Here is a 25396-nt window from a genome sequence, read left to right as displayed (position 1 = left end):
GTTTCATGTAACCGTTTCTGTTTTTTAACTTGTAGGTGACAGTTGAAATCTCCCATTGCCCATAAATATGCCCCAAAGTGTGTGTGCATGTGCAAGAGATGATCCAAAAGAAAGCCAGTAAATCATAAGAAAAAACTGCACTTTGGACATGTATACACACTTTGGCAGAACATTAACTGACTGCTGGTTTGGGTACCAGTACAATACATATATGTAAAATATATAATTGGAAATTTGAAAAAGGCGCAGAGTTAAAATATATATATATATATATATATATATATATATATATATATATCAGCAACAGCCAGATTTGCAAAACAGTTTGCAATTTACTTCTCAATACCCAGTTGTGAACTATTTTGCAAAAATGCCATGAGTGCTCGCTATTGCGGGAATAGTACATTTATGGTAAGCACTCTTGTGGCTTAGAATGGTGTGTGATGATAATATAAATATATAAAAGTGAGAAAAGGGCATTGCTTACAAGTGGTGTTTCTGCAGATGTTTCAATATATGTGGGGGTCGCCAGGACAGCCAGAGCCCGGGGAGAATGCATATATCCCCTAAATGCAAGGGGATCAACCAGAAGTCTTTACACTTGAATGGGGGCTCCACTGAAGCATTGCTTCTTTTATTAAAATGCTTTCTTTAGCTCTATTGCCAACATAAAATAGTATTATGTGCAGCTCTTTTGAGTAGCAAGCAAGGAACAACAAGAGGTCCTTGAAATCATGTATGTTATACATACATATATAACATATATAAACATATACACTCACCAAAAGGATTATTAGGAACACCTGTTCAATTTCTCATTAATGCAATTATCTAATCAACCAATCACATGGCAGTTGCTTCAATGCATTTAGGGGTGTGGTCCTGGTCAAGACAATCTCCTGAACTCCAAACTGAATGTCAGAATGGGAAAGAAAGGTGATTTAAGCAATTTTGAGCGTGGCATGGTTGTTGGTGCCAGACAGGCTGGTCTGAGTATTTCACAATCTGCTCAGTTACTGGTATTTTCACGCACAACCATTTCTAGGGCTTACAAAGAATGGTGTGAAAAGGGAAAAACATCCAGTATGCGGCAGTCCTGTGCGAAAATGCCTTGTTGATGCTAGAGGTCAGAGGAGAATGGGCCAACTGATTCAAGCTGATAGAAGAGCAACTTTGACTGAAATAACCGAGGTATGCATCAAAGCATTTGTGAAGACACAACACGCACAACCTTGAGGCGGATGGGCTACAACAGCAGAAGACCCCACCGGGTACCACTCATCTCCACTACAAATAGGAAAAAGAGGCTACAATTTGCACGAGCTCACCAAAATTGGACAGTTGAAGACCGGAAAAATGTTGCCTGGTCTGATGAGTCTCGATTTCTGTTGAGACATTCAAATGGTAGAGTGAGAATTTGGCGTAAACAGAATGAGAACATGGATCCATCATGCCTTGTTACCACTGTGCAGGCTGGTGGTGGTGGTGTAATGGTGTGGGGGATGTTTTCTTGGCACACTTTAGGCCCCTTAGTGCCAATTGGGCATCGTTTAAATGCCACGGCCTACCTGAGCATTGTTTCTGACCACGCCCATCCCTTTATGATCACCATGTACCCATCCTCTGATGGCTACTTCCAGCAGGATAATGCAACCATGTCAAAAAGCTCGAATCATTTTTAAATTGGTTTCTTGAACATGACAATGAGTTCACTGTACTAAAATGACCCCCACAGTCACCAGATCTCAACCCAATAGAGCATCTTTGGGATGTGGTGGAACGGGAGCTTCATGCCCTGGATGTTCATCCCACAAATCTCCATCAACTGCAAGTTGCTATCCTATCAATATGGGCCAACATTTCTAAAGAATGCTTTCAGCATCTTGTTGAATCAATGCCACGTAGAATTAAGGCAGTTCTGAAGGCGAAAGGGGGTCAAACACCGTATTAGTATGGTGTTCCTAATAATCCTTTTGGTGTGTGTATAAAAAGAAGAGGCTATGATATCAAGAATGAAGCAACAAATTTCCATCAAGAAAATGTAATCATAAAATACAAAATATTCACACACTCCTAAATTTAAAAAAAATGAACTGGGTCCCAGAATTTGTCTCTGCAGGAGGGAAAGAGTTACATGCTTTGATAGACAGCTAGTAATCGAATGCCTTTCACCCAAGATGACCCCATGAAATAAATCTGACAGATCAGGTAGCATATTCAGGGAAAAAGACAATTGTGTATTTTTTTTCTTTTAGCCACACATTGTGTGAGTTTATACCGCAGAAATGGATCCGCTACACCACTTACATTATAAACCAACCGAAAAAGCAACATCTGGAGAAGAAAACTTATTAACAGCTAGTTGTTGTTACATAAAACAGTTCACAAGAACTACAGTCTCATTAAACTATGTAAATTAAAATATAAGTCTGATTTTTAATATAAGTTGCAGTTTTTGTTGCTCAGTTATTTAGCCACATATAAGCATAAAGACTCACAAATGGAATGCAGTCTGTTACAAAACAACAATTTTTTTCTGTGCTAATGTCACATATTCTGTGCTTATCCATAACAAAGAATTTTGTATATATTCTGATACACAGGTTTCTTAAGTTAATAAATGACATTTTGTATTTACACATTTTTTGGATAAATTACCATAGTTTCAAAGTGTTTATTAGCTATTAGTTACAATGTCATCACATATAAATTTTACTGGACAGATAAGTTGGTCATACACGGTAAGATTTGCTTGTTTGGTGAGGTTGCCAAATGAGCAAATCTTTTCCACAATATACCCACTTTAGGTGGGCAATATTGTGCTAATGATTTAAGGCTGATGCCACACCAGACGTAGGGCTGATTTTTTCGGCAAGCGGAAAAACGCTTGACGAAAATTCAGCCCTACGCCTGCTACTTGTGCCTGCACCCGAATGAATGGGATACGCTCGGGTGCAGGCACATGTAGCCGATATATGCATGAAAGCGCGAGACTTTGCATTCTCTCGCGTTTTCGTGCGTATATCGGCTACATGTGCCTGCACCCGAGCGTATCCCATTCATTCGGGTGCAGGCACAAGTAGCAGGCGTAGGGCTGAATTTTCGGCAAGCGGAAAAAATCAGCCCTACGCCTGGTGTGGCATCAGCCTAAGGACCTGAATCAGCAGCTGAAATCTGCCCGTGTATGCCCTGAGAGCCAAAAGGAGCATATTGTATGAGTAACTAACTAAGGTTGGTTTTAAGACATGGGTTGACCAGGCCAGAATTTGTGGCGCTCTGGCCAGCCACTCTGGAAATTTGCCTGCATACAGAGCAATGGGGACCAGACGCGCAGAAAATTAAGTGTGTCTTCTCGCCACTGCTCCATATGAGTTAAGTGGCGCGCATGTGCGTGCGTGCAACACTTGTTTGCACAAACAGGAGCTCTCCAGTGGATTATATTTTTTGTTTACTCTGTATGTCAGCCTGTTAATATTTATATAAGCAAAATATAAGTTAGGTGCGGGGGTTCATTGTTAATCATCCTACCTTGCCCTTTAATACCAAAGGGAGGAACATATTCGCGAATCTTTGCCCATTTTCTAAATGAATCATCCAAGAACATTGGTGCTGGTTTGGAGAACCTAAAGCAAAACAAAGAAATTAAATGAAAAAAGCACATGATTCCTTGTTGTAGTTGCTTTTACAAAAAAAAGTTTACTATAATGGATACATAGCAGTATTTTGTGTTTTAAGATGTTTTTCAAAAGTTACAAATATGTTTGATTCAAATACTACCTCAAAACTAATGCAATTAGTATGTTCTGTAAAGAAGGTGTTCATATACCAAAAAAGGTACAATATACTCAGTTTATTATAAAACAAATAAAATGAAAATACCATGATTTTGGGAAGGTGTCTTTTTTTTCAAAATTGTTTTAAAAAAGCAGGTTTGGGTACATACACCCAAAGAGTTAAGCTGGCCACACACGCAGATATTTTATAACATAGTCTTACTGACAAATGATTGTACGATCAACCCTTTGGTAGAAGCAACTTGCATGCCCTTATGTTCCTTTACCTTCAACAAAACATTTTAGCGATTTGCACTCATTTACAATCAAATATCACTGACTTAGAGTAGCCCTTAATTGGAAAAGTTCAAGTGTTAAAATGCTTTAAAAAAGTTCAAAATGCTTTCCTGTCCTATGCAGGAGGAGTGCATGTTCCAATTTGTCTATATTTTATGTTATATGCTGAAATGTTCCTTTTTTATATGTAGACTGCTTTACCAAAATTAAAATCCTATTGGGAGTCATATTCAGTATTACTTTTACTATTACTGCTTTATATGTGGCCTTTAAACTTTGATAACACAAGGCCATTTGTCTATATTCCAGCAGACATCTAGGGGCCCATTTATCAAAGGCCGAATTCCGGACGAAAAGTATGATAAAAATTTTTTGTATCAAATCCAATAATTTCCGATAGGCACTAATAGCACAAAAATTTCTTATCGTGGTCGTATGAAAATATTGGGGTACGATCCGAAAGGTACGAAATTTTCGTATCTGAACGATCGTAAACAGTGCGAGAAACTTTCTGACATTGATCCTTCTGTGCATGATTTTGGAAGCCTCTCATAGGACTCAGTGGCACTCTGCAGTTCCAACCTGGCCCAAGGAAAGTCACGATACTTGACACGAAGCTTGAATGAATAAAGAAACTTTCTTAATCGCTGTGACAAATACGATTTTGTTGCACAAATTGTCACAAAGTACGAAAAAGCTGCAGAAATTAACGAAAAAAAATCGCAGAAAATACGCGCAGTTCTAAAACCTAGAAAAAAATACAAATTTTTAGCATTCGGACCAATTTGCACATTAAAGAATAGGACCCTAGTGAAAGCAGAGTACTTTTCTTTTCTGCTTGTTTGTTGTAAAGTATTATGAAATGTGACTGATTTGGCACAAGCCTTCGTCACAATGCATGCAAATGTAACCAGTTAAGTACATCTATAGAAAGAAAGTAAACCTTTTTTAAACTTTGTTTAAATATTCAACAAACAAGTCTGGTATATGACCGATGTAAAAGAGCTATCTGAGAATCATAACAATTATAGTGGACTGCATACAACAAACAATGGAAAAGCAGTGCCACATCTTCTAATTATTTCAAATAACTAAAAAAAAATTCTGTATTAAAGAATATCTTTCACAGATGAAACTGGTGTTTCAATAAAGGCTTTCTATATAGATGTGGAACATAATTTCTTCATAGTCTATTCTAATTCCTTCATAGAACTATTCCATAGTTCATATTTTTTCTAATCTTAATATTCAAAATAGATTTGTCAAATTGCAGATAATCTTGCATAATAAACAAATATTCATGTTAAATAATAATGCCATAATATTGTTAACTTGCTTGATCTGTGCATGTAAATCCTATCACTTTGTATCTCTTTGTCTCACTTCTGTTTTATTAATGAAGACTAGCATCCTGACTTCTTTCCAATTTAGATTAATGACTTGCAGGATGATTTTCAGCTAGCCTTTGCCTCCTCCCATTGACCTGAATGGGAAATTTCTGTACTGGCACTATTCTTACAACCCCTATGCCAGTGTTAAGTGTTCTCCATTCATCACGGTCTGAATTCTGACAAGCTGTAATAGTGTTCCCATCTCTATTCCAACATAGTTTAGTATTAGTCTACTATACTATCAGCACTTCACACCAGTAGGAATAGCTGAGTGTGAAGAGAGAAAATGCAGAAACATCACACAGGCAAGGCAAGCAACAAGCATGACTCTGGGCTGCAGTAATAACATGTAAAACAATATTTTAAAAGGAACATAAATGTGTTAAGGTATACTCGAATCACTTATCCACTGCACATAATTCTTGAGTTTGGCAAACTAATTTATCCTCTCACTAACTATACTAAGCTGTATCTTTATCACTGAAGAACTGGATTTACTAACCTTAAAAGACACAATTTGCTAGCCCATGAAACAATATACAAGCCCTTTTCCAAAAATGTTAGGACACTGTTTAAAATGTAAATAAAAACAGAATGTAACAATTTGAAAATAATTTAAAGGGCAAGGAAAGAGCCCATTAAATGGCAAGGATTTTTAATTTGAACTGTTTTTTTGTCATATTGGTGCCAAGTGAAAATAAACTGCCTAAAAGGAGACCACACTCTCAAGAGTTGTGATTGTGCTATGGGCTGCTTTACCCCGGACATAAAATATTAGGGATGCACCAAACCCAACTTTTTGGGTTCTGCCAAACCCCGAATCCATCTTCAGGGATATGGCCGAATACCAAACCAAACCCTAATTAGCATACGGTAATTAGGATTTGGAAAGGTTAAATGTTGAAAAATTTTCCACTTCTGTGTTCACAGGTGAAATTTAACCCTTCCAAATCACAATTAGCATATGCATATTAGGATTTGGATTCAGTTCGGCCAGGACCGTGGATTCAGCCGAATCCGAACTCTGCCAAAAAAAGGCCGAATCCTGGCTGAATACCGAACCGAATCCTGTATTCCATGCACCCCTATAAAATATATGCTTGTTTTGAATTTGATGCCAGAAACACATTTGAGAAAAGTTAGGACAGAGGCAACAAATAACTGGAAGAGATATACAATGCTTAAACTAAAAAATATTAAAAAAAAAAAACACCTAGTGCAATAATTTAAGAATAATGTTACTCAAAGTAAAAATGACAAAGATGGGGTTGTCATCTTCAATAAAAGATACTGAAAGATTCAAAGAAACCTCTATACACAAGGAACAAGGCTGAAATACAGTTTTAGGTGTCTGTGCATAATGCAGTGCCTTCTAAGATCCCACAAATCACAGACACAGCAATTCTGTAGCAGAAATCACAGCATGGGCTCAGGAATACTTCCCAAAACCATTGTCTGTGAATGCAGTTTGTCGCTGCATCCATAAATGCAAGCCATACAAAGAAGAAACCATATATAAACACGATTCAGAAACACAGCCACCTTCTCTGAACCAAAGATCATATAAGATGGACTGAAGTGAAGTGGAAATCTGTCCTGTGGGTCTGAGAATCAAAATTTTAAATTCTTTTTGGAAATCATGTCCTTCTGGCTAAAGATGTCAAGGGCTATCCGATTGTTATCGGTGCAGAGTTCAAAAGTAAGCATCAGTGACGGTATGGGATGCTTTGTGCAAATGGCATTGGTAGCTTGCACAACTGATAGGGCACCATTAATGCTGAACATAATTTCAACAGCATGGCTCCACAGAAAGAGAGTTGGGGTGATAAAATGGCCTGCCTCAACACTGAATCGGACCAGCTGATTTGTTGCCTTTGTATTTTCATTCAATTAAATCATTGCAAGCTGCTTACATTCTACAGTGTCCAAACTTTTTTTGACTTGTATAATCCCATACTGTGTGCAGTAATAGCCATACTGATTTAAGTTTCCCGTAAAGTAGTCCTTTAAAAAAAAAAAAATCAAATAAAAGGGGCTCTCTGAAATGCTTCCCAAATGCTAGTGTGGATGTCCACATTCTAAGGAGCAGGAACAAGCTAAGGGTCTGTATAAATAATGTGCAAATTATTATTATGGGCATCATGCAGGCATGTACACAATATAAAATAAGTAAAAAAAAAAAATGAACATGTGCACAAAGAAATACAATGAGCAGTCAGACTGGTAAAATACGAGGCAGGGGGCAACCCTGGCCTTGGGTCGCAGCCCCAAATTTGCATTCCATAAAGCTAAAATGAAAACACTGACAGACTTTTGGTGCTTTATTAGGCGACCTGCAGAGCAGATAGGAATGCAGTTTATTGTGCTTAAATCAGAACTGAACCCTCAAACAATTTTCACAAGACCGGGACTTTATTTTACGGTCACAGTAGGCCAAGCTGCACTCATCAATCTACCAAAGAGAATTACCAAGTAAGCCAAGTTATCCGTAAACCCGTTATCCAGAAAGTTCTAAATTACTGGAAGGCCATCTCCCATAGACTCCATTATAAGCAAATAGTTAGGATCAAGTACAAATTAGAACTAAGATATAATTAATCCTTAATGGAGGCAACACAAGCCTATTGGGTTTATTCAATATTTGTACTGCATATATCCACTCCGCTTGCAGCACAGGGCTGTGGAGTCGGAGTTGAGGAGTCGGAGGCAATTTTGGGTACCTGGAGTCGGCAAAAAATGAACCGACTCCTACTAAATTTAAATGGGAAAAAAAAAAAAAATAAATAAAGCAAGTTTAAATATCCCAATTCACAAACAGTCATAATTAATTACTTCTCTGCTATAAGAATAAAGCCCGATGCACACAGTGCATAAATGAACACGTTGAGTGACCATGAAGCATGCTTTCACTAAATGGGACGTAACGCACAGTTAAGGTGCGGCAGCTCCACTGCGTCGTGTTCCTCTGTTACAGGGAACGCAATGCCCACTGGGAACCTAGCCTAACTCTCACTGATAACTAATTAAGTAAAAAAAAATTGCAGGACTAGAAATACTTGTATACGTGAAGGGAATGGATAGTCAATAGTTTAAGACTGAAGCTTTAAAACATTTGAAAAACTGCTGTAATTCAGCTGTAATGTTAGCTTAAACTTTAAACATGACTATGGGATTCTAGGGAAATCATTAGGAGCAGGAATATAGATAAAATTGTCTATCAGTTTATTATCAGTTCAGTTGTGTTTTAAGTACCCCTTCCCCTTCCTGGATGTATAAAATACATTAGCACAGTGCTGTCCAACTTCTGCGGTTCCAAGGGCCGGAATTTCTCGCGCATACATGGTGGAGGGCCGCTAATGGAAGCCAGTTTGACCACTCCCCCCTTTTAAGCCACACCCATTTTATCACAATGGTGGTAGTGCAGCAAAAACCCAAAGGCTTGGTCCTCACTGCAGGGATATCAACCATCATTCATGTGAAAAAATTATATTATGTCATATTAAGACACACCCTAAAATTCATATGACTCCTCCTCCTCCCCTGTGGATAGCACAGCAATCCCCAGCATATAATTACACACCTTAGGGACCATTTAATGGCTATTTCCAACTACTAACAAACTCCCAGAACAAACCCCTGCCAGGTTCACCTCCCACAGGCAGCATAGGGTAGAAAGAGTATATGGCACACACAGGCAGCACTCTGCCTGCCCTAAGCTACCTGTGTGTGCCATACTCTGCCTGCCCTATGATGCCTGTGTCTGCCATATGCTGCCTGTGTGTGCCATACTCTGCCTGCCCTATGATGCCTGTGTGTGCCATACTCTGCCCTACCCTGCCTGTGTGTGCCATACTCTCCCTGCCATATGCTGCCTGTGTGCCATACTTTGCCCTGCCCTGCCTGTGTGTGCCATACTCTCCCTGCCATATTCTGCCTGTGTGTGCCATACTCTGCTTGCCCTGCCTGTGTGTGCCATACTCGGCCTGCCAAATGCTGCCTGTTTGTGCCATACTCGGCCCTACCCTGCCTGGGTGTGCCATACTCTCCCTGCCATATGCTGCCTGTGTGTGCCATACCCTGCCTGTGTGTGCCATACTCTCCCTGCCATATGCTGCCTGTGTATGCCATACTCTGCCTGCCATATGCTGCCTGTGTGTGCCATACTTTGCCTGCCCTGCCTGTGTGTGCCATACTCTGCCTGCCATATGCTGCCTGTGTGTGCCATATACTCTCCCTGCCCTAGGCTGCCTGTGTGTTCAATACCCTCCCTGTCCTATGCTGCCTGTTTGTGCCATACCCTCCCTGCCCTATGCTGCCTATGTGCCATACTCTGCCTACGCTACGCTGCCTACACACAGGCAGCATAGTCCAGGCAGTACATACAATGTCTGAGGTGTGAACAGACTAACAATGTGGGTGATTACAGCCTGAGCAGGAGGTGTGAACACTGCAGGGGGTGAACAATGCATAGATTAAAAGGTGTGAACAGTACAGGGGATTAGATGTTTAAACAATACAGAGGGATTACAGCCTGAATCTGAGGTGAGAACCATGCAGTTAATCTCAGTACTGATACCATTTAAAGTTTACACAAGGGTAAACCATCAAAGCAGCCAGACAGGTGGGGGGCCACACAGACAGTTGGACAGCACCGCATTAGCATATTAAAAACAGAGGAGTCGGAGTCAGAAGTATCAGAAACTGAGAAATCGGAGTCGGAGAATTTATCTACCGACTCCACAGCCCTGTTGCAGCACCATCACATTTTCCTAAAGCAAATAGCAGCTTTCACCCGGTGGCCATTTTTCCTCTGATACATAATCTGTTACATTTAAATCTGCAAACAGCCTACACACACAGACCCTTATTCAGTATACATTTCATCAAGAATGCAGGCATACACAGGCACAACTGTCTTTGATAAACGTTCTGCTTTGTTTGAGCTGAGCTCAGGAGTGGAGGTTGGGAGAAAAAAATTGAAGCAGACAGCTAGAGCTGAGTTTCTATGGGAACCAGCAATGCCATCTCTTCACTGGCTGCTAGACTTGGGGGGCGTGTTTAGTAATCTGAGTTTAGAACAACTGAGCATGCCCACAAGCCAGAAGTCAAAGCAAATTCCTGAGGGAGGGGGCCGAGTGGATTACAGGAGGAGAAGGAAATCTAAGTGATTAAGGGGATGCTGCAGCCTTACTATTAACTTCTGGACAACCAGTGTGGCAGGTATTGAAAGATTTCACAGAGGCTGTTCACTGATTACATTTTTGTGTGTAGGGTTTACATGTCGTTTAAGTTATGGAGATCCAAATTTCGGAAAGATCCCTTATCTGGAAAACTCCAGATCCTAAGCATTCTGGATAACAAGTCCCATACCTGTATTTAGAATGTCCTGCCAGTATAGGCAGTGTTGCGTGGTAGGCTGGTAGAAACACAGTTTTCTTGCAAAATGCAGCAATTCAGTATACATTTTCAGTGACCTTGTAGTGAAATGTAATTGCCGCTGAAAGTTTCTCTGTCGCTATCTATTCCCTCCTCTCTCTCTTGCCAGTAGTATTTTTTTACAAGTGTATTAGCTTTATCTGACAATTCGGAAGATCTGTTTGCACTTAGTAGTAAATAAATTATCTATAAACCAAAGCCAAAGTGCAGGCAAAAGGTAAAGAGCAAAAAACATTAACGCTATAGAGGCTGAAGTATGGTGAACATGAAAAGGCATCAAAAAGAGAATTTTCTCTGTACAAAACTAGCAAGTTAGGTCTTGCATGTACATCCACTCACAAGGGCTGCAGTCAGCCAAAGTTTAATTTATACACTTGTCATATTAAATATGCCCTATCCTACAATTTAACACCTTAAGAAGTTGTATAACTTGTATTGGGATACTAACCAGAAATTTTTAAAGTACCATATCAGTGCTAAGATATCAAAGGCTGCAGATATGCCAAATTTTCTAATTAAGTTCTCATCTGGGTAACTACTACCAAATATTGATGTGATTATTCTACACCTGAAATGTAAGAGTTGCTGACAGATGCCTTACTTTCTACAGATACGATTTCTTTCTTTTTTTTGGTTGGTGGAGGTCAGTGGCAAAGACAGACAAGCATATTGCATTTTCAGTTGTTGGATGCAAAAAAAAAAAAAAAAAAATTGCAACAAAGTTTTGGTGGGTCAGAAATACAGTGGAAATATATCTACAATAGGCAGTAGTTATTCGAACAAAAAATATTTAATTCAAAAGCAGATGTTGGGTTACCAAACTCACTGCTACTTTAAATTTAGGTCCCTCTTATAAAAGAATAATATAAAGATGCCTTTCAGGTGCCTTAAAAAGGATGTTGCTATATTTTGCTGTTAATATTCAAAATCTAGGCCAAAAACACAAGAGAGTATAAATCATATCATGATTAGAGTTTAAACTAAAAAGGACCAATTATTTTAAATTATACATAGTTACATAGGGTTGAAAAAAAGAGTTCATCAAGGTCAACCCTTCCAAGTAAATCCAGCACACACAAACCTATACTGAACTATCTATACACTCACATACATAAACCATATATACTGACATCAATACTAACTGTAGATATTGGTATCACAATAGCCTTAGATACTATGCTTTTTCAAGAACTCATCGAGTCCCCTCTTAAAGGCATTAACAGAATCTGCCATTACAACATCACTAGGAAGGGCATTCCCCAACCTCACTGCCCTCACTGTGAAAAAACACCTACATTGCTTAAACTGAAAGTTCCGTCCCTCTAATCTAAAAGGGGGGACTCTGGTGTGCTGATTGTTTTCATGGGAAAAAAAGAACACCCCCATCTGCCTATAATCCCCTCTAATGTACTTGTACAGAGTAATCATGTCCCCTCACAAGTGCCTTTTTTCCCCAGAGAGTTTAGTTGCACGTCTCTCAAGCTCATTAATATCCTTCTTAAGGACTGGAGCCCAAAACTGCACTGCATACTCAAGGTGAGGCCTTACCAGGGACCTATAAAGATGCAAAATTTTATTTTCATTCCTTGAGTCAATGCCGTTTTTTATACAAGACAGCACTTTATTTACTTTAGTGGCCACAGAATGACACTGCCTGGAATTAGACAACTTGTTATCTACATAAACCCCCAGATCCTTCTCCATTAAGGATCCCCCCAACAAACTACCATTCAGTAGATAGTTTTTGTTTATATTATTTATACCAAAGTGCATAACTTTGCACTTGTCCACATTGAACCTCATTTTCCATTTTGCTGCCCAGTTTTGTCAAATCGCTCTGCAAAGTGGCAGCATCCTGTAACTTATAGTTTCGCGCAATTTAGTATCGTCAGCAAAAATAGAAACAGTACTTTGTATGCCCACATCCAGGTCATTAATAAACACTTAAAAAGCAAAGGATCAAGGACTGAGCCCTGCAGTACTAACAACACTGGTCCAATTAGAAAATGTTCTAATTTACCACCACTCTTTGTGATCTATCCTTCAGCCAGTTTTCCATCAAATTACAAATATTATGTTCCAGGCCAATATTCCTCAATTTTATCATTAACTTTTTGGAGGTACTGTATGAAACACTTTAACAAAGTCTAAGTAGATGACATCAACTGCCATTCTAGCATCGAGGTTCCTGTCCTCATATAAGGTGACTAAATTAGTTTGGCAAGATTTGTTACGCATTAAACCATGCTGGCACAAACCTATAGTACAGGTATAGGATCCATTATCCAGAATGCTCGGGACCAAGGGTATTCCGGATAAGGGGTCTTTCCGTAATTTGGATCTCCATACCTTAAGTCTACAAAAAAATCAATAAAACATTAATTAAACCCAATAGGATTGTTCTGCATCTAATAAGGATTATTTATATCTTAGTTGGGATCAATTACAAGGTACTGTTTTATTTCTACATAGAAAAAGGAAATCAGTTTTAAAATTTTGAATTATTTGATTAAAATGGAGTCTATGGGAGACAGGCTTTCCGTAATTCGGAGCCTTCTGGATAACGGGTTTCCGGATAAGGGGTCCGATACCTGTATTATGTTATAATAAAAACAAAAACAAATCTATATAAAATTATACAGCAACAAACTTGTCATTATGTTTCACCTACCAATATAGCTAATTTAAACTGTAAGTCACTCCCTTCACTTTTCCTGGAAACCTGTGTGTCAATATTCCTGGCTAAGAATCTTCTTGGCTCTGCAGTTCTTTACTTGTAGCCAAGTGGGCCCTGTGGTCTTCAATGCTTGAAAAATCCTTGGCAGTAGTCACAAAATTTAAAGGTGCTATTTCCATTGAACTTTACTGGGAGAACTATTTTATGTGCACCCACCCACAACAAGAAAAAAAAAAAAAAAAAGATTTTCATCAATCAAGAGGATATAAACATTTTCCAGATGTGCCTGTTATTATTCTTTCATTAAACTTAATTTACAGTTTTCTGAGCAGGAAGTAAAATGGGCAAGTCTATAATATGCAAGGGACACATCATGACAAACGCTGTATTTCACTCACTATATATCAACTATAACACACTCTATACAAAAGAAATGAATGCACAGAGGGGTTATATAGAGTGAGACTGCTTGGGGTATAAGGGTGACTGATTTGTGACACTGTAAATAAACTTCTCTCCCATCATGCAAAAAAAAAGTAAAATAATATCATAATAATAAGTTTCACTGAAGCTCTGACCAGTTAAGATATTTAAGAATATAGATACACACACAATATTACATTTCCCTATTATACATTTTTATCATTTCTAATAATTATGAGTAAAATACTGAAAGTTCAATATATATTCAAAAATAATTTACATTCAGAAAACACAAGAAGCTTCACCATACTTGTGTAAATGCACATACACAAAACAAAAGTAAAAATGACAAAATACCAGGAAATGATTTCACAATACCCTGAGAGAGAGGCAGGTGGCACATCCATATAATTACCAAGAAACAAACTTCCATGTCCAACCACAAAGTGGTTATATAATTATTCTTCAGAATTCAAAGTTATTGCTTCCACACTTAACATTGTTTATGGAGTGCCCTTTGAATATTCGTGTCTGCTTGTTTGCCTTTGCCCTCACCTACACCATATCTCTTTGAATATCAAGCATTATAATCTGCTCAGGAAGGAAAGAAAATGTTATCTTTTGTTGCAACATTTACCTGGAATTTATCTTGATATTATCTGTTATTAGCATTACTAAAGAACAGACAAGGATGTGAGATTTTTTCTATGAATAGAATTCCCACATTAGTTATGGCACACAGAATTTAATTTAGCAATATATTTTAAATTTATACCAAATGCTTTTTAATATTGCATCACTGCACCATTTAATGCTGGGTGTCACAGCATCATTTGTAGCAAGTAGTTGCTATGCCATTTAATACTTTTAATACTGTTCTTGTGCTAAAGGGTCATTTTATTGTGTAGATGGGATAGGGCATATGTAGCTACAAATGTTGGTGTGAATAAATGGACATTATATTCAAACCAGCAACTACCCCAATTGCCACCTCAATTTCTGAAGCATCTACGTTTGTTGGGTTCAATACTAGGAATATTTTGTAAATATTAAATAAGTCCATAACAAATTATCTTTGAGAGGAGTGAGTGGGCCAAAAGTAAAAAAAAAAAATTAGGTCCTCTGCTACAATGCCAGTTAACAGTAATTTTTGCTGTCCTAGTGTTTACAGTACAGGTATAGGACCCATTATCCAGAATGCTCGGGACCAAGGGTATTCCGGATAAGGGATCTTTCTGTAATTTGGATCTCCATACCTTAAGTCTGCTAAAAAATCAATAAAACATTAATTAACCCCAATAGGATTGTTTTGCATCCAATAAGGATTATTTATATCTTAGTTGGGATCAATTACAAGGTTCTGTTTTATTATTACAGAGAAAAAGGAAATCAGTTTAAAAATTCTGAATTATTTGATTGAAATGGAGTCTATGGGAGACAGGCTTTCAGTTATTCGGAGCTTTCTGGATAACGGGTTTCCGGATAAGGGGTCCAGTACCTGTAGTAGTGTTTGTAGCACTATTATAGTGTGCCTAGCCACAATGGAGGGGACACTTCTTCCCAGGATAACATGATATTGGTTTTCATAAACTATTGTGTTTTATATGTATTGTGTAGTTGGCTGATGTCTGACAGACAGATAACTATACAGATAACCTTTTTATTTTATTGCATCCTTAAATTTTTGGTTTGGCGAGTGCTGGGACTAATAAAACCATGGAGTACTATAATATGTGAACAAGTGACAGCCTCCTTTAGTAACATTGATGCAATAGTGCAAAGGGGCATTGTCCACCATTGTAGTCAAAACAACTATGTATACATGTATACTCTAAGTCACATACCCAGATATTCTAAAGTAGCCAGCATTCGAACGGGCCGAAAGCATCCGAATACGTTTTTTCGTAATGATCGGTATTTTTTGCGACTTTTTCGTCGCCGTCGAAAAAAAAAAAAAAATCGGATTGGTTTTTCCGCCGTTTACTATCGCTCAATACGAAAAAGTCGCGTGGATTAGTAAATCTGCCCCTTAGTCACATACCCAGATATTCTAAAGTAGCCAGCATTCTTATCCAGTGTATATATATATATTATATATAAATACATACACACTGGATAGTGCTAACAAAGGAGCATCTAAGGCATCCTTTTGGACTTCCTCTTTATTTAGAGTGAGTGGCTGATCCTTTGATGTGTTATAAGTATAAATACTCACGCACACCGACAGCTAAGAATAAATACTCGCATACCCAGAAAGGTTACAGATGAATACAATTCAAATGAAACAACTGCATCCTTTTAAAATCTCCTATCATAAAGCGATACTGACACGTTCCTTAAAAAAATTCATAGCAATGTGTCATAATTATGAAAGGGTTGCAGCACCAAAATATTTCCAAAAGTCCCCCAAAGCTGCCTTAGCCTGGCAGTACCTTTTCAGCAGGAAGAGGACAGATAGTAGAAGTAGCTGTGCTGATTTCCTACTGTCACTGTTTTTCTACAGGCTAATTAGAAATGAAAACATAACTTCTGCCTATGGAAAGATTGGGTGCTTCCAGTCTGGCAACTGAAGAGGAGCCTTAAAAGTGAAGAAACACGGAGCTACTAGTAGCAGCTACTAAAATAGACCATGCTGATCATTTAATGATAACTCTACGTGTGTCTCACTATTGTCTATGGCACTGTATTTTCTGTAGTTTAGTACCCATGACAAAGTAGCTGCTACTAGTAGCTCAGTGTGTCTTCACCCTAAGCCATGTCAGAGAGTGGCTCAGGTAAGTATCGGTGGATCCTCGGGATTTGTATAGGAGCATGTCAGTAAAGCTTTAATGAGTAAGTTTCCATATGGGAAACGCCAAATTTAGCAATGAAAGCAATCTTTTGTGCCCTATTAACAAGCTTTGACAACTGTAGCGAACATGCCCTCACACAGTTAAGGGTGATTTGACCTTTTCAGTGCCTGACAATTTTTTTATTTGTGTTTTAAACATGTTATATTTCTGTAAGATAGGATTACAAAAGGTTGCGGAATATAGCCACCCCATAATGCAAACAGTCAGTATGAATTTAGCCAACTGCCTGCTTATTATACCATACCATATATTTTTGGGTAAATATATCCTTCCATGATAACTACATTAACTACATTGTTTTTACATACTGTACAGTGCGAGCTGTAATATTAGGGCAGATTCACTGATTCCAATCAATCCATAATGATAGCTGAAATTATTAAGGTAAATATCGAATCAGAACTATTCATTCGAAATCTAAAAAAAACAAACAAAAAAACCCCAAAAAAACTTATTGATCATCTAGGAAACTTTTTCATTTTTAATAATAATACCAAAGTCTTTGACGGAGTTCAGACTAACTGATTCCTGAAAATGATTTAATTTCTGGGCCAGTGCCTGTTTTTCCCTCTGTCTCTAGAAATTTGTGTTCGTAGATATGTCCCTGTAGAACTGCTGTGATCCAACAAGTGTAAATAACTTTATAAATGATATTTCTAAAAAATAAAACGATGTGTAAAAAACACAGCAGCATTACTCTTACAGCCCTGTAATCTTAGAAAACACCAACAAATTCCATATTGCTGTAAAATGATTGAGAAGACAACTGTTCGATAGAACTAATAGATTCGTTTAGGAAGCCTGGACTTTTAGATCATACAGTTTAGGGGTTCTGGCACGCAACAAATGATTTTTTTTTATGTTGCATCATAATGAAGTGTTATGCTACACACACTATGCCACAACGCAGTCACAAAGTATTCCTGGAAACTATTTTTAACCACTGGTTATGACAAACTGCAGCTGTATGTCAGCCAGAAATGAACACCTTTTCAGAACTCTCTCTGACAGACTTCAAAGAACAATGTTAAAATAGTGAGAAGTCTTGTAACAATTCCAGTCTCAGAAATAACATTTAGAAACTTTTTGTACTCAAAAAAGAGAAAAAGATTTTTTGTGTAACGTTTATTGGCAGATAAGAATGCAAGCTTTCAAGAAAAAAATACTTCATCAGGCATTTTCACTAGGCTAAGATAGTACAACATTCTACTGTAACCCTATCCTCACCGCTTCTGGCACTTTTGACAGTGTTACACTCCACGTGTGGCGCTTACCTGATGGCACGGGACAAACCTGAATCACTCCGCAGTGGTATTGGGAGAGACTGGGTACCTGGTACTTATTAGTGCAGTGCCTCCACCTAGTGGGATCCGGGAGTGCACCTACAGGTGGCCCCACTAGGAACAATAATAATGCACACACAGTACTTGATAAACGAAATAACTTTTATCTGAAATAAAGGGGAAACTAATACACATAACACTCCTGTGGCAATAAGGGCCTTACTAACTACCTTTGCCAGCGCAAGCTGTTTCACTAACTATGTAAAGTCCTTTAGCTTAGTCCAAATGAAACAGTCTATATACTGTAACTCTTCGAGCGCTCCTTTATTACTTTCACTTTAATTATACTCACTCCAGGGATCTCTTTGGGTGATTCACACAGAACCTTCAGGCGATTCCAGCACCTACAGACATGCAGTGCGACTACTAGCCCCTTTAGCTACTCAGATGGGATTCCCCTGCAGGTGTTTGTTCCTCCAGTCAGGACTCCTCACAGGATCTCTGTTTCTCCAGGTACAGGATCTGCCTTCCCTGTACCAGCCTGTTTCAAAGGACAGCTTCTCCTTGTGCTGCTCCTCTCTCTGAGCCCACATGCAGCTTCTGGAGCTCTGGGACTTTCTGTCTCCTCCCCCTGACTTCCTCTGCCAGGCTTTCCAGCTTCCTTTTCCTTTCTGTGGCTCCCAGGCTGCTTTGCAACTTCCTGCAGCCCTGAGCTTGCTGTTCAGCTTGTTGCTAGGCAGCAGCTCACAACACACAGATACAGCCTCAGTGCCTGCCCCCCTACAGGGAACAGCTGCAGGAGGGGGGTAAGTGCAGGGACCCAGCACTACCTCCCTACACTACTAATATGCTGTACTTAAGGACATTTTTTAGTTTGATGAATACAGGCCTTATCTAAGGTAAGCAAATCCTATGAAGGAAAGAAATGTGTGAGACCACCCGGTACTGTCTTAAAAACGCACCCTTGAGAATTTTCGGTCCAAAATATGCCCCATTACCATTTAAGCAAAAGGCAAGCAGCAACAACAGTATTGGATGATTATGCATTCTCACTACCAGTGGAAAATTGTCAGCAGAGTATCTTCAAAGCAGGTAAATAAGGAGAAAAGGAAAATAAGAATAGAATAATTCTATGGGTTTGTTTCCATTACACAGGCATTAAGAGTAAACGATTAGGTCTGAGAAAATGCAATCGTAAGTACTAGAGATTGGAAAAGCTAAGCTAAATTGTATGGACCATTACACCCTTTACAGAAACCAGACACAATTACTATGAAAAGAATTACAAAATAGTATCAAAAAGTATCCAAAAAAGGTACAAAAAGAATGCACAGAATTCAAAACAAGCAGTTGAAAAGATATGTCATACCCAGATATGGACTTCAAACTTAATGTCCCTTAATAGAACACAAAGGGAAAAGGATATATAATCACACACACACACCTATATACATTGACTAGAGTTAGGTGTTATAAATCAAAATGAGAATGAGTCCCAGAAAGTGTAAAACCAAAGAGTATTGCTGGGTCAACCACCACCTGATGGTGAGGCTGAGTTAGCAATAACAAGGCATATCAAAGTTTCGGTGTTTTCAGATAGTACGCCAGCAATAATCATATTTTTCAATTACTTTCTATTTTTGACCATTTTTCTAGAATAAATGGTAAAACTTATTTTCCTCTCTGGTGTTTCAGTCTAACAGCTCAATAATTCAGGAGCAGACTCTGACTGCTGTATTAATTATACCAGATTACTTTAATAAAACTAAGGCATTATGCTCAGTAGGGCTGAAGAAATGTATCAACTAATTAATCAAATAAGGACAGTTTACATCCACCCCACCATAGGGCTGCTCAAGGAAAACATTAAACTTTAATAGTAAAAAAAATTGGTACAAATTTGTGGTGCAAAATTGGTACAAAATTTCTACATATAAAGAACAAAAAGTAACTGATGAAAGATGTTATGTCTAGTGAAGTATTAGAAAGCAAACTACCTTACTTTGCTTAAATTAATTAATTTGAAAAATTGCCAACACACATTATAGATTACTCATTGTGTCAACTTTTGAAATGTACTAGCAGTGTTTTCCAAGACGGTAAGGTTGTTTTAGTTTCATGTTAACAAAATGTCATAAAACATTTCATCGACCCCTTGGTCATGGGCTAGTGATAGTAAATGGATGAAAGGCAGAATTCACTGGAGCATGGAGGTTATGTTGCACACAGACTTCCACTGATCTTTCATGCGGATTGTGTTTAAATTCTATTCTCTTTCCCAGTTTTTTATCAGTCGAGAGTCAAAAATGGCTAATGAGGTATATATCTGTCTATTTTAGCTATATGCTACAATGAGATTTCCTGGATTTTCTCTTGGTATTCAAAGAACTAATCCGTAGGATGAGATAATGGAGGCAAAATACTCTGAAGGCTGAAAAGAGACTCAAGCTCTACTAAAACCAAAGTCATGGTTGAAGGAAGGTTCTGAAGAACTTGGTTTAAGTGATTGCACCTTTCCACCCACAGAATACAAAGTTGATCTATGTTTATCACATAATGGGATGAATCTCATACATGTTTACAAATATATTGAATCAGTCTAATATATATTTGACATGGAAATATCTATGCAACTAGAAGAAGCATTTCAAGAAGGGTGTTAACCCAAATTTCACCACTTTCATATATCAAGTCATGCCTCCAACCAGGTGTCCTTGAATCTACCACATAGACTTCCAAGATTTTTGCAAAAAACAAACATCAAGGTCCGTTATGTGGTCAGGATGGGGGCAGGGAGTACTTATGCTTTAAATGATACTCTATACCGTATATACTCGATTATAAGCAGAGTTTTCCAGCACGAAAACTGTGCTTAAAAACTCATGCTCGGCTTATACTCAAGTATATAGGCTGAATATAGGCTGTGTTGGCATTGGGCACACCATTACCACCCCCCGTGCATGACGTCCGCGCACCTCTCTAGCAGGTGCTCTGTGTGTGGCGCACTTGTCCGGGAAGATCATGGGGGATTCTGGCTGCACGGGCGAACCAGGGCGATCTCTGCAGCTCTGTGTGTGGAGTTCTGTTTGTGGCGTGCTCGTCTGGGAGGATCAATAACTTGTGGTATTTACAATATTTAAAATGGGCTCTTATTCTGGCAATTACAAGCCTGTATGTCTGAAAAAAAACTGACTGATTTAATGTCTACAAAGCATGGTGGTCAGTGGTACATTCTCTATTTGTTAAATGGTTCTTAGTGGGGTTTTGCAGGGTATTGGCCACAGTTTTATTTGTTCATTTAAGACTTTGGGGGGGGGGGGGGGTAGGACATTGTAAGCAGTGTATTTGTGTTTGCTAATGCTAAGCTAAGGCAAATGGACAGAGTTCTGCCACTGCTACAATGGATTGCCTCAATGTCATAGTGTGCGTGTTACAGGTAAAAAAGGGGTTACTGCGAGGAGCATCGAGGTACATTGCTGGGGGGCACGGCACCAATATTTTCTTCTTCTCCCTGATGTTCTTTGCATGGACTTAGGCTGTCCTGCCAAATACCCCAGGCCGCTCCAATTTTTATAGAAAAGGGTCATTATTTTAGGCCACCTTTCCCTAATCTGCAGCTGCCAGCATTATATATTTATGAAGAGTTCACATGGGGTCACGCTGAGTGTCCTTTATTAATTATTTGATTATTGAAACTTAGCAGTAGCTGCTGCATTTCCCACCCTAGGCTTATACTCGAGTCAATAAGTTTTTCCAGTTTTCTTAGGTAAAATTAGGTACCTCGGCTTATATTCGGAATGGCTTAAACCGCACCCACTTGAAACCACACCCATGTTATCACATGACCATACCCATATTAATGGTTGTAGTACAGCAAAAACCTGCCATACTCTGCCTGCCCTACCCTGCCTGTGTGTGCCATACTCTGCCTGCCCTACCCTGCCTGTGTAGCAAAAAAGGTTTGTACGGAGCAAACAAACACTGCTGTTTAAAAATGTTTCACTTTATTACAGTCTCTTTAAAAACATGTTGTACACAAAACAAATGAGACCACACGCTTGACGCGTTTCGTGGTATCCCAACCACTTCCTCAAAAGCTACCCTGCCTGTGTGTGCCATACTCTGTCTTCCCTACCCTGCCTGTGTGTGCCATACTCTGCCTTCCCTACCCTGCCTGTGTGCCATACTTTCACTATGTGTGCCATTCTTGGCTGGTTTGTGCCATACTTGGCCTGTGTGTGCCATACTCTGCCTGCCCTATGCTGCCTGTGTGTGCCATACTCTGGCTGCTTGCCCTACCCTGCCTGTGTGTGTATGGCACACACAGGCAGCCTACAGTGACACAATGCTGGCACTGCTCCTACAGTCTGCACAATAACTATATATTAAAAAAACGTTTTAATTGCAGTACCACCTCAGTATATGTTCTTTTTGTAGAGTGCATGGATTATTTGTGGGTTTCTACTGCTCCAGAGGTGTGAACAGGGGAACAATAGGGGTGATTACAGCCTGAGCCTGAGGTGTGAACACTGCAGGGGGTGAACAATGTAGAGATTAAAAGGTGTGAACAACACAGGGGATTACATTTTTAAACAATACAGCCTGATAACTGCCTGAATCTGAGGTGAGAACCATGCAGGGGGGCAGTTAATCTCAGTACTGATAACATTTAAAGTTTACACAAAAGTAAGCCATCAAAGCAGCCAGACAGGTGGGGGGCCACACAGAGGGGGGTGGCGGGCCGCATGCGGCCCGCGGGTCGCCAGTTGGACAGCACTGCTCTAGTATATACGGTACATTCATCTGAATGTACCATTCAAATAAAATTTACTGTCCTTTGCCGTGCATTCATACAGCGAGAGTTTGGATCTGATTTGGCCTGTTTGAATCCAAATATTAAAAATGAATGTATGGAGATTCAAATAACGAATAACAGCCAAACACAGCATCTACTAAATTGTCACACACATGATTCCTATTGTAAAACATAATTGTAAAATAGTCACACAAGTTTTTCTTTGGGTGCTTAACTTATATATTCATCATTCAAGGAGAAAATCTTAACAATGACACTTGTGTTTTTACTTAGCTATAAACATTTCCATAGGAAAACCAGCAAACTGAGTCATCGCATCTGGGAAGCCAGAAGCCATGACAAGACTGAACATCTGGAATTTACATCCACTTTTCCTGTCACATGCTTATCAATATGCAGGAAAAATGTTAGCTGAACAGAGCAAGAATGCTAATATTTGGAACTTTGTATCCTTTCTGAACCTATGAGTGTATGCTAATTCCTTTATTTTACATGGATAGTGCTTTGGCAGCACAGACTGTTTCATCAGATGGGATTTTCTCATGAGATGAAATGAGTATAACCAGCAGTATTAAGCCAGGGTAACATGAGGCAGCCACTGTGATTATTGGAAATCTCTAAAATATGCGTTTTAGGTCAAAGATCATAGGTCAGGAGAAAGTGTCATTTTAAGACCCCCTCGGATACCTGCCGAGGAAATTACAGGGCTAGGCAATAACAGGAAAATCAAGGTCACTGCCAATGCACCCAACATTGTATCACTGCTCTTCGTAATGAAACATTTGTAAAAGTATCATGTTCTTGCGGGATCACTGACAGGATGATGGCAGTTGTATGAACACAGTGGGATGGATAAAGCAGCTCTCTCTTTCACATACCCTCTCTGTAGGAGCAACTTATAGCAGGTGAAAATAGGTTTGAAATGTGGCAAACTGTACCCAGATGAAACATTGCAAACCTGCTAAAGCCAACAACCATCTTGCAGTGTGGGATAACCCTTAAAGAATAAGTAAACCTTTTTTTTTTTCCTATGAGTAAAATTACTCTAAACAGCCTCCAGAATTACCTACATTTGTCCCAGCATTCTCTCTGACCTGGTTCCTCAGTCAGAAGGTATTCTTTTTCTTTGCTTCCTTGTGCAGAGTGAAGCCCCGCCCCCACTTCCTGTTCAGGTCTCTCATAAAAAACAACAAAAAAAAAAAAAACGGCTAATGCACAGACCGACTCCTGCTGCCTCCAGGCATGCGCAGAAGGCTCTCTACGCCGACAACCTTGTCGAATTGAAGAGAGAACTGAACAGGAAGTGGGGGCAGGGCTTCACTCTGCACAAGGAAGCAATGATAAAGAATACCTTTTGACTGAGGAACCAGGTCAGAGAGAATGCTGGGACAAATGTAGGTAATTCTGGAGGCTGTTTAGAGTAATTTTACTCATAGAAAAAAAAAGGTTTACTTATTCTTTAAGGTGTTTTGAGTATTTAGTGGCAATAAAAAGAGCCACAACCTACCATACATCACTTCCCAGGAACTACAGGAGCTATGTGGTTGCTAGGGTGCAATTTATCCTAACAACATAACTACTGCTTTAATATCAAATAAATCTACAATAACTGGCACAGTGAGGTGAACAGAAATGTAAAAACTGTGAACTGTATCAAGTTCTGGTACAAAGGGAAAAGCAAAGAGCAGAAGGGCACAAAGCCAAGAAAAATATCAGCCTGCAAAAGGCTGTTAGATGGTTGCTTATCAGGATTATGTGGTTATTATCATCAGACTTTATGTATAAAGAGCCAATATACTAAGCAGTGCTCCCTATCCTAGCTGGATTTCATTACCACATGTATGACCAAAAATGGCAGGCACAAGAATCACAGTACACAGAGGGCAGCAGGTTTGTGATTTATGAAAACATATAATTATGCTTCCAAAAGAATGTGACAAGAGTGATAGTGGTAGAGAAGCAAGGTGGATTCATTTTCCATAAGGAAGCAGTTTTGTGCTTATATGAATAATCTTAATCATGCATAAACAGTGCCTTGTGTATAAGTATTCAGCGTCCTTGGACTTTTACAAGTTTTGCTGTTCTGCAACCTAATGAAATGGATTGAACTGAGGTTTTTTTATTAGTAATTACTATACAGTTATCAATGTCCTGCACAATGTTCAGGAGTTGTATTGACTCGTTCGAAGATGCGGCTTCGGAGGTGCAGCACAAGCTTGCCAGGGCGAGCGTAAGGAGGGACTGTTTGTGTCGGGCCCCCTTAGAAGATTTTTTTGCAGGGGGGCCCAGCACGACCTAAACAACACATACAGAATGCCGCCCATTGTGATTTTAATTTGTCATCAGCCAACCTGCTCTCCTATTCCAGCTAATCGACTGATGTATTATTGTCTCCACCTTAATAACTCTTGCTCAGATGTTCAAAATAAAGGTCACTCAGTTCAGTAA

At 39.0% G+C, this 25396-nt stretch overlaps 1 protein-coding gene across 8 annotated transcripts in view; it reads right to left on the bottom strand.

Moving 5' to 3' along the window:
- Positions 1-25396, bottom strand: part of st3gal3 (ST3 beta-galactoside alpha-2,3-sialyltransferase 3) — a 140397-nt gene that overhangs the window by 41735 nt on the left and 73266 nt on the right. For all 8 annotated transcript variants that reach the window (XM_012960777.3, XM_012960780.3, XM_012960776.3 and 5 more), the window contains 1 exon segment: positions 3529-3623. In XM_012960777.3, the coding sequence (XP_012816231.1) occupies positions 3529-3623 (95 nt within the window).

The sequence above is a fragment of the Xenopus tropicalis genome, chromosome 4 (genome assembly GCF_000004195.4).
Source record: "Xenopus tropicalis strain Nigerian chromosome 4, UCB_Xtro_10.0, whole genome shotgun sequence".
In the NCBI taxonomy this organism is placed as follows: domain Eukaryota; kingdom Metazoa; phylum Chordata; class Amphibia; order Anura; family Pipidae; genus Xenopus; species Xenopus tropicalis.
Note: the sequence above shows the minus strand (reverse complement) of the source record. Positions and strands in the feature narration are given on the sequence as shown.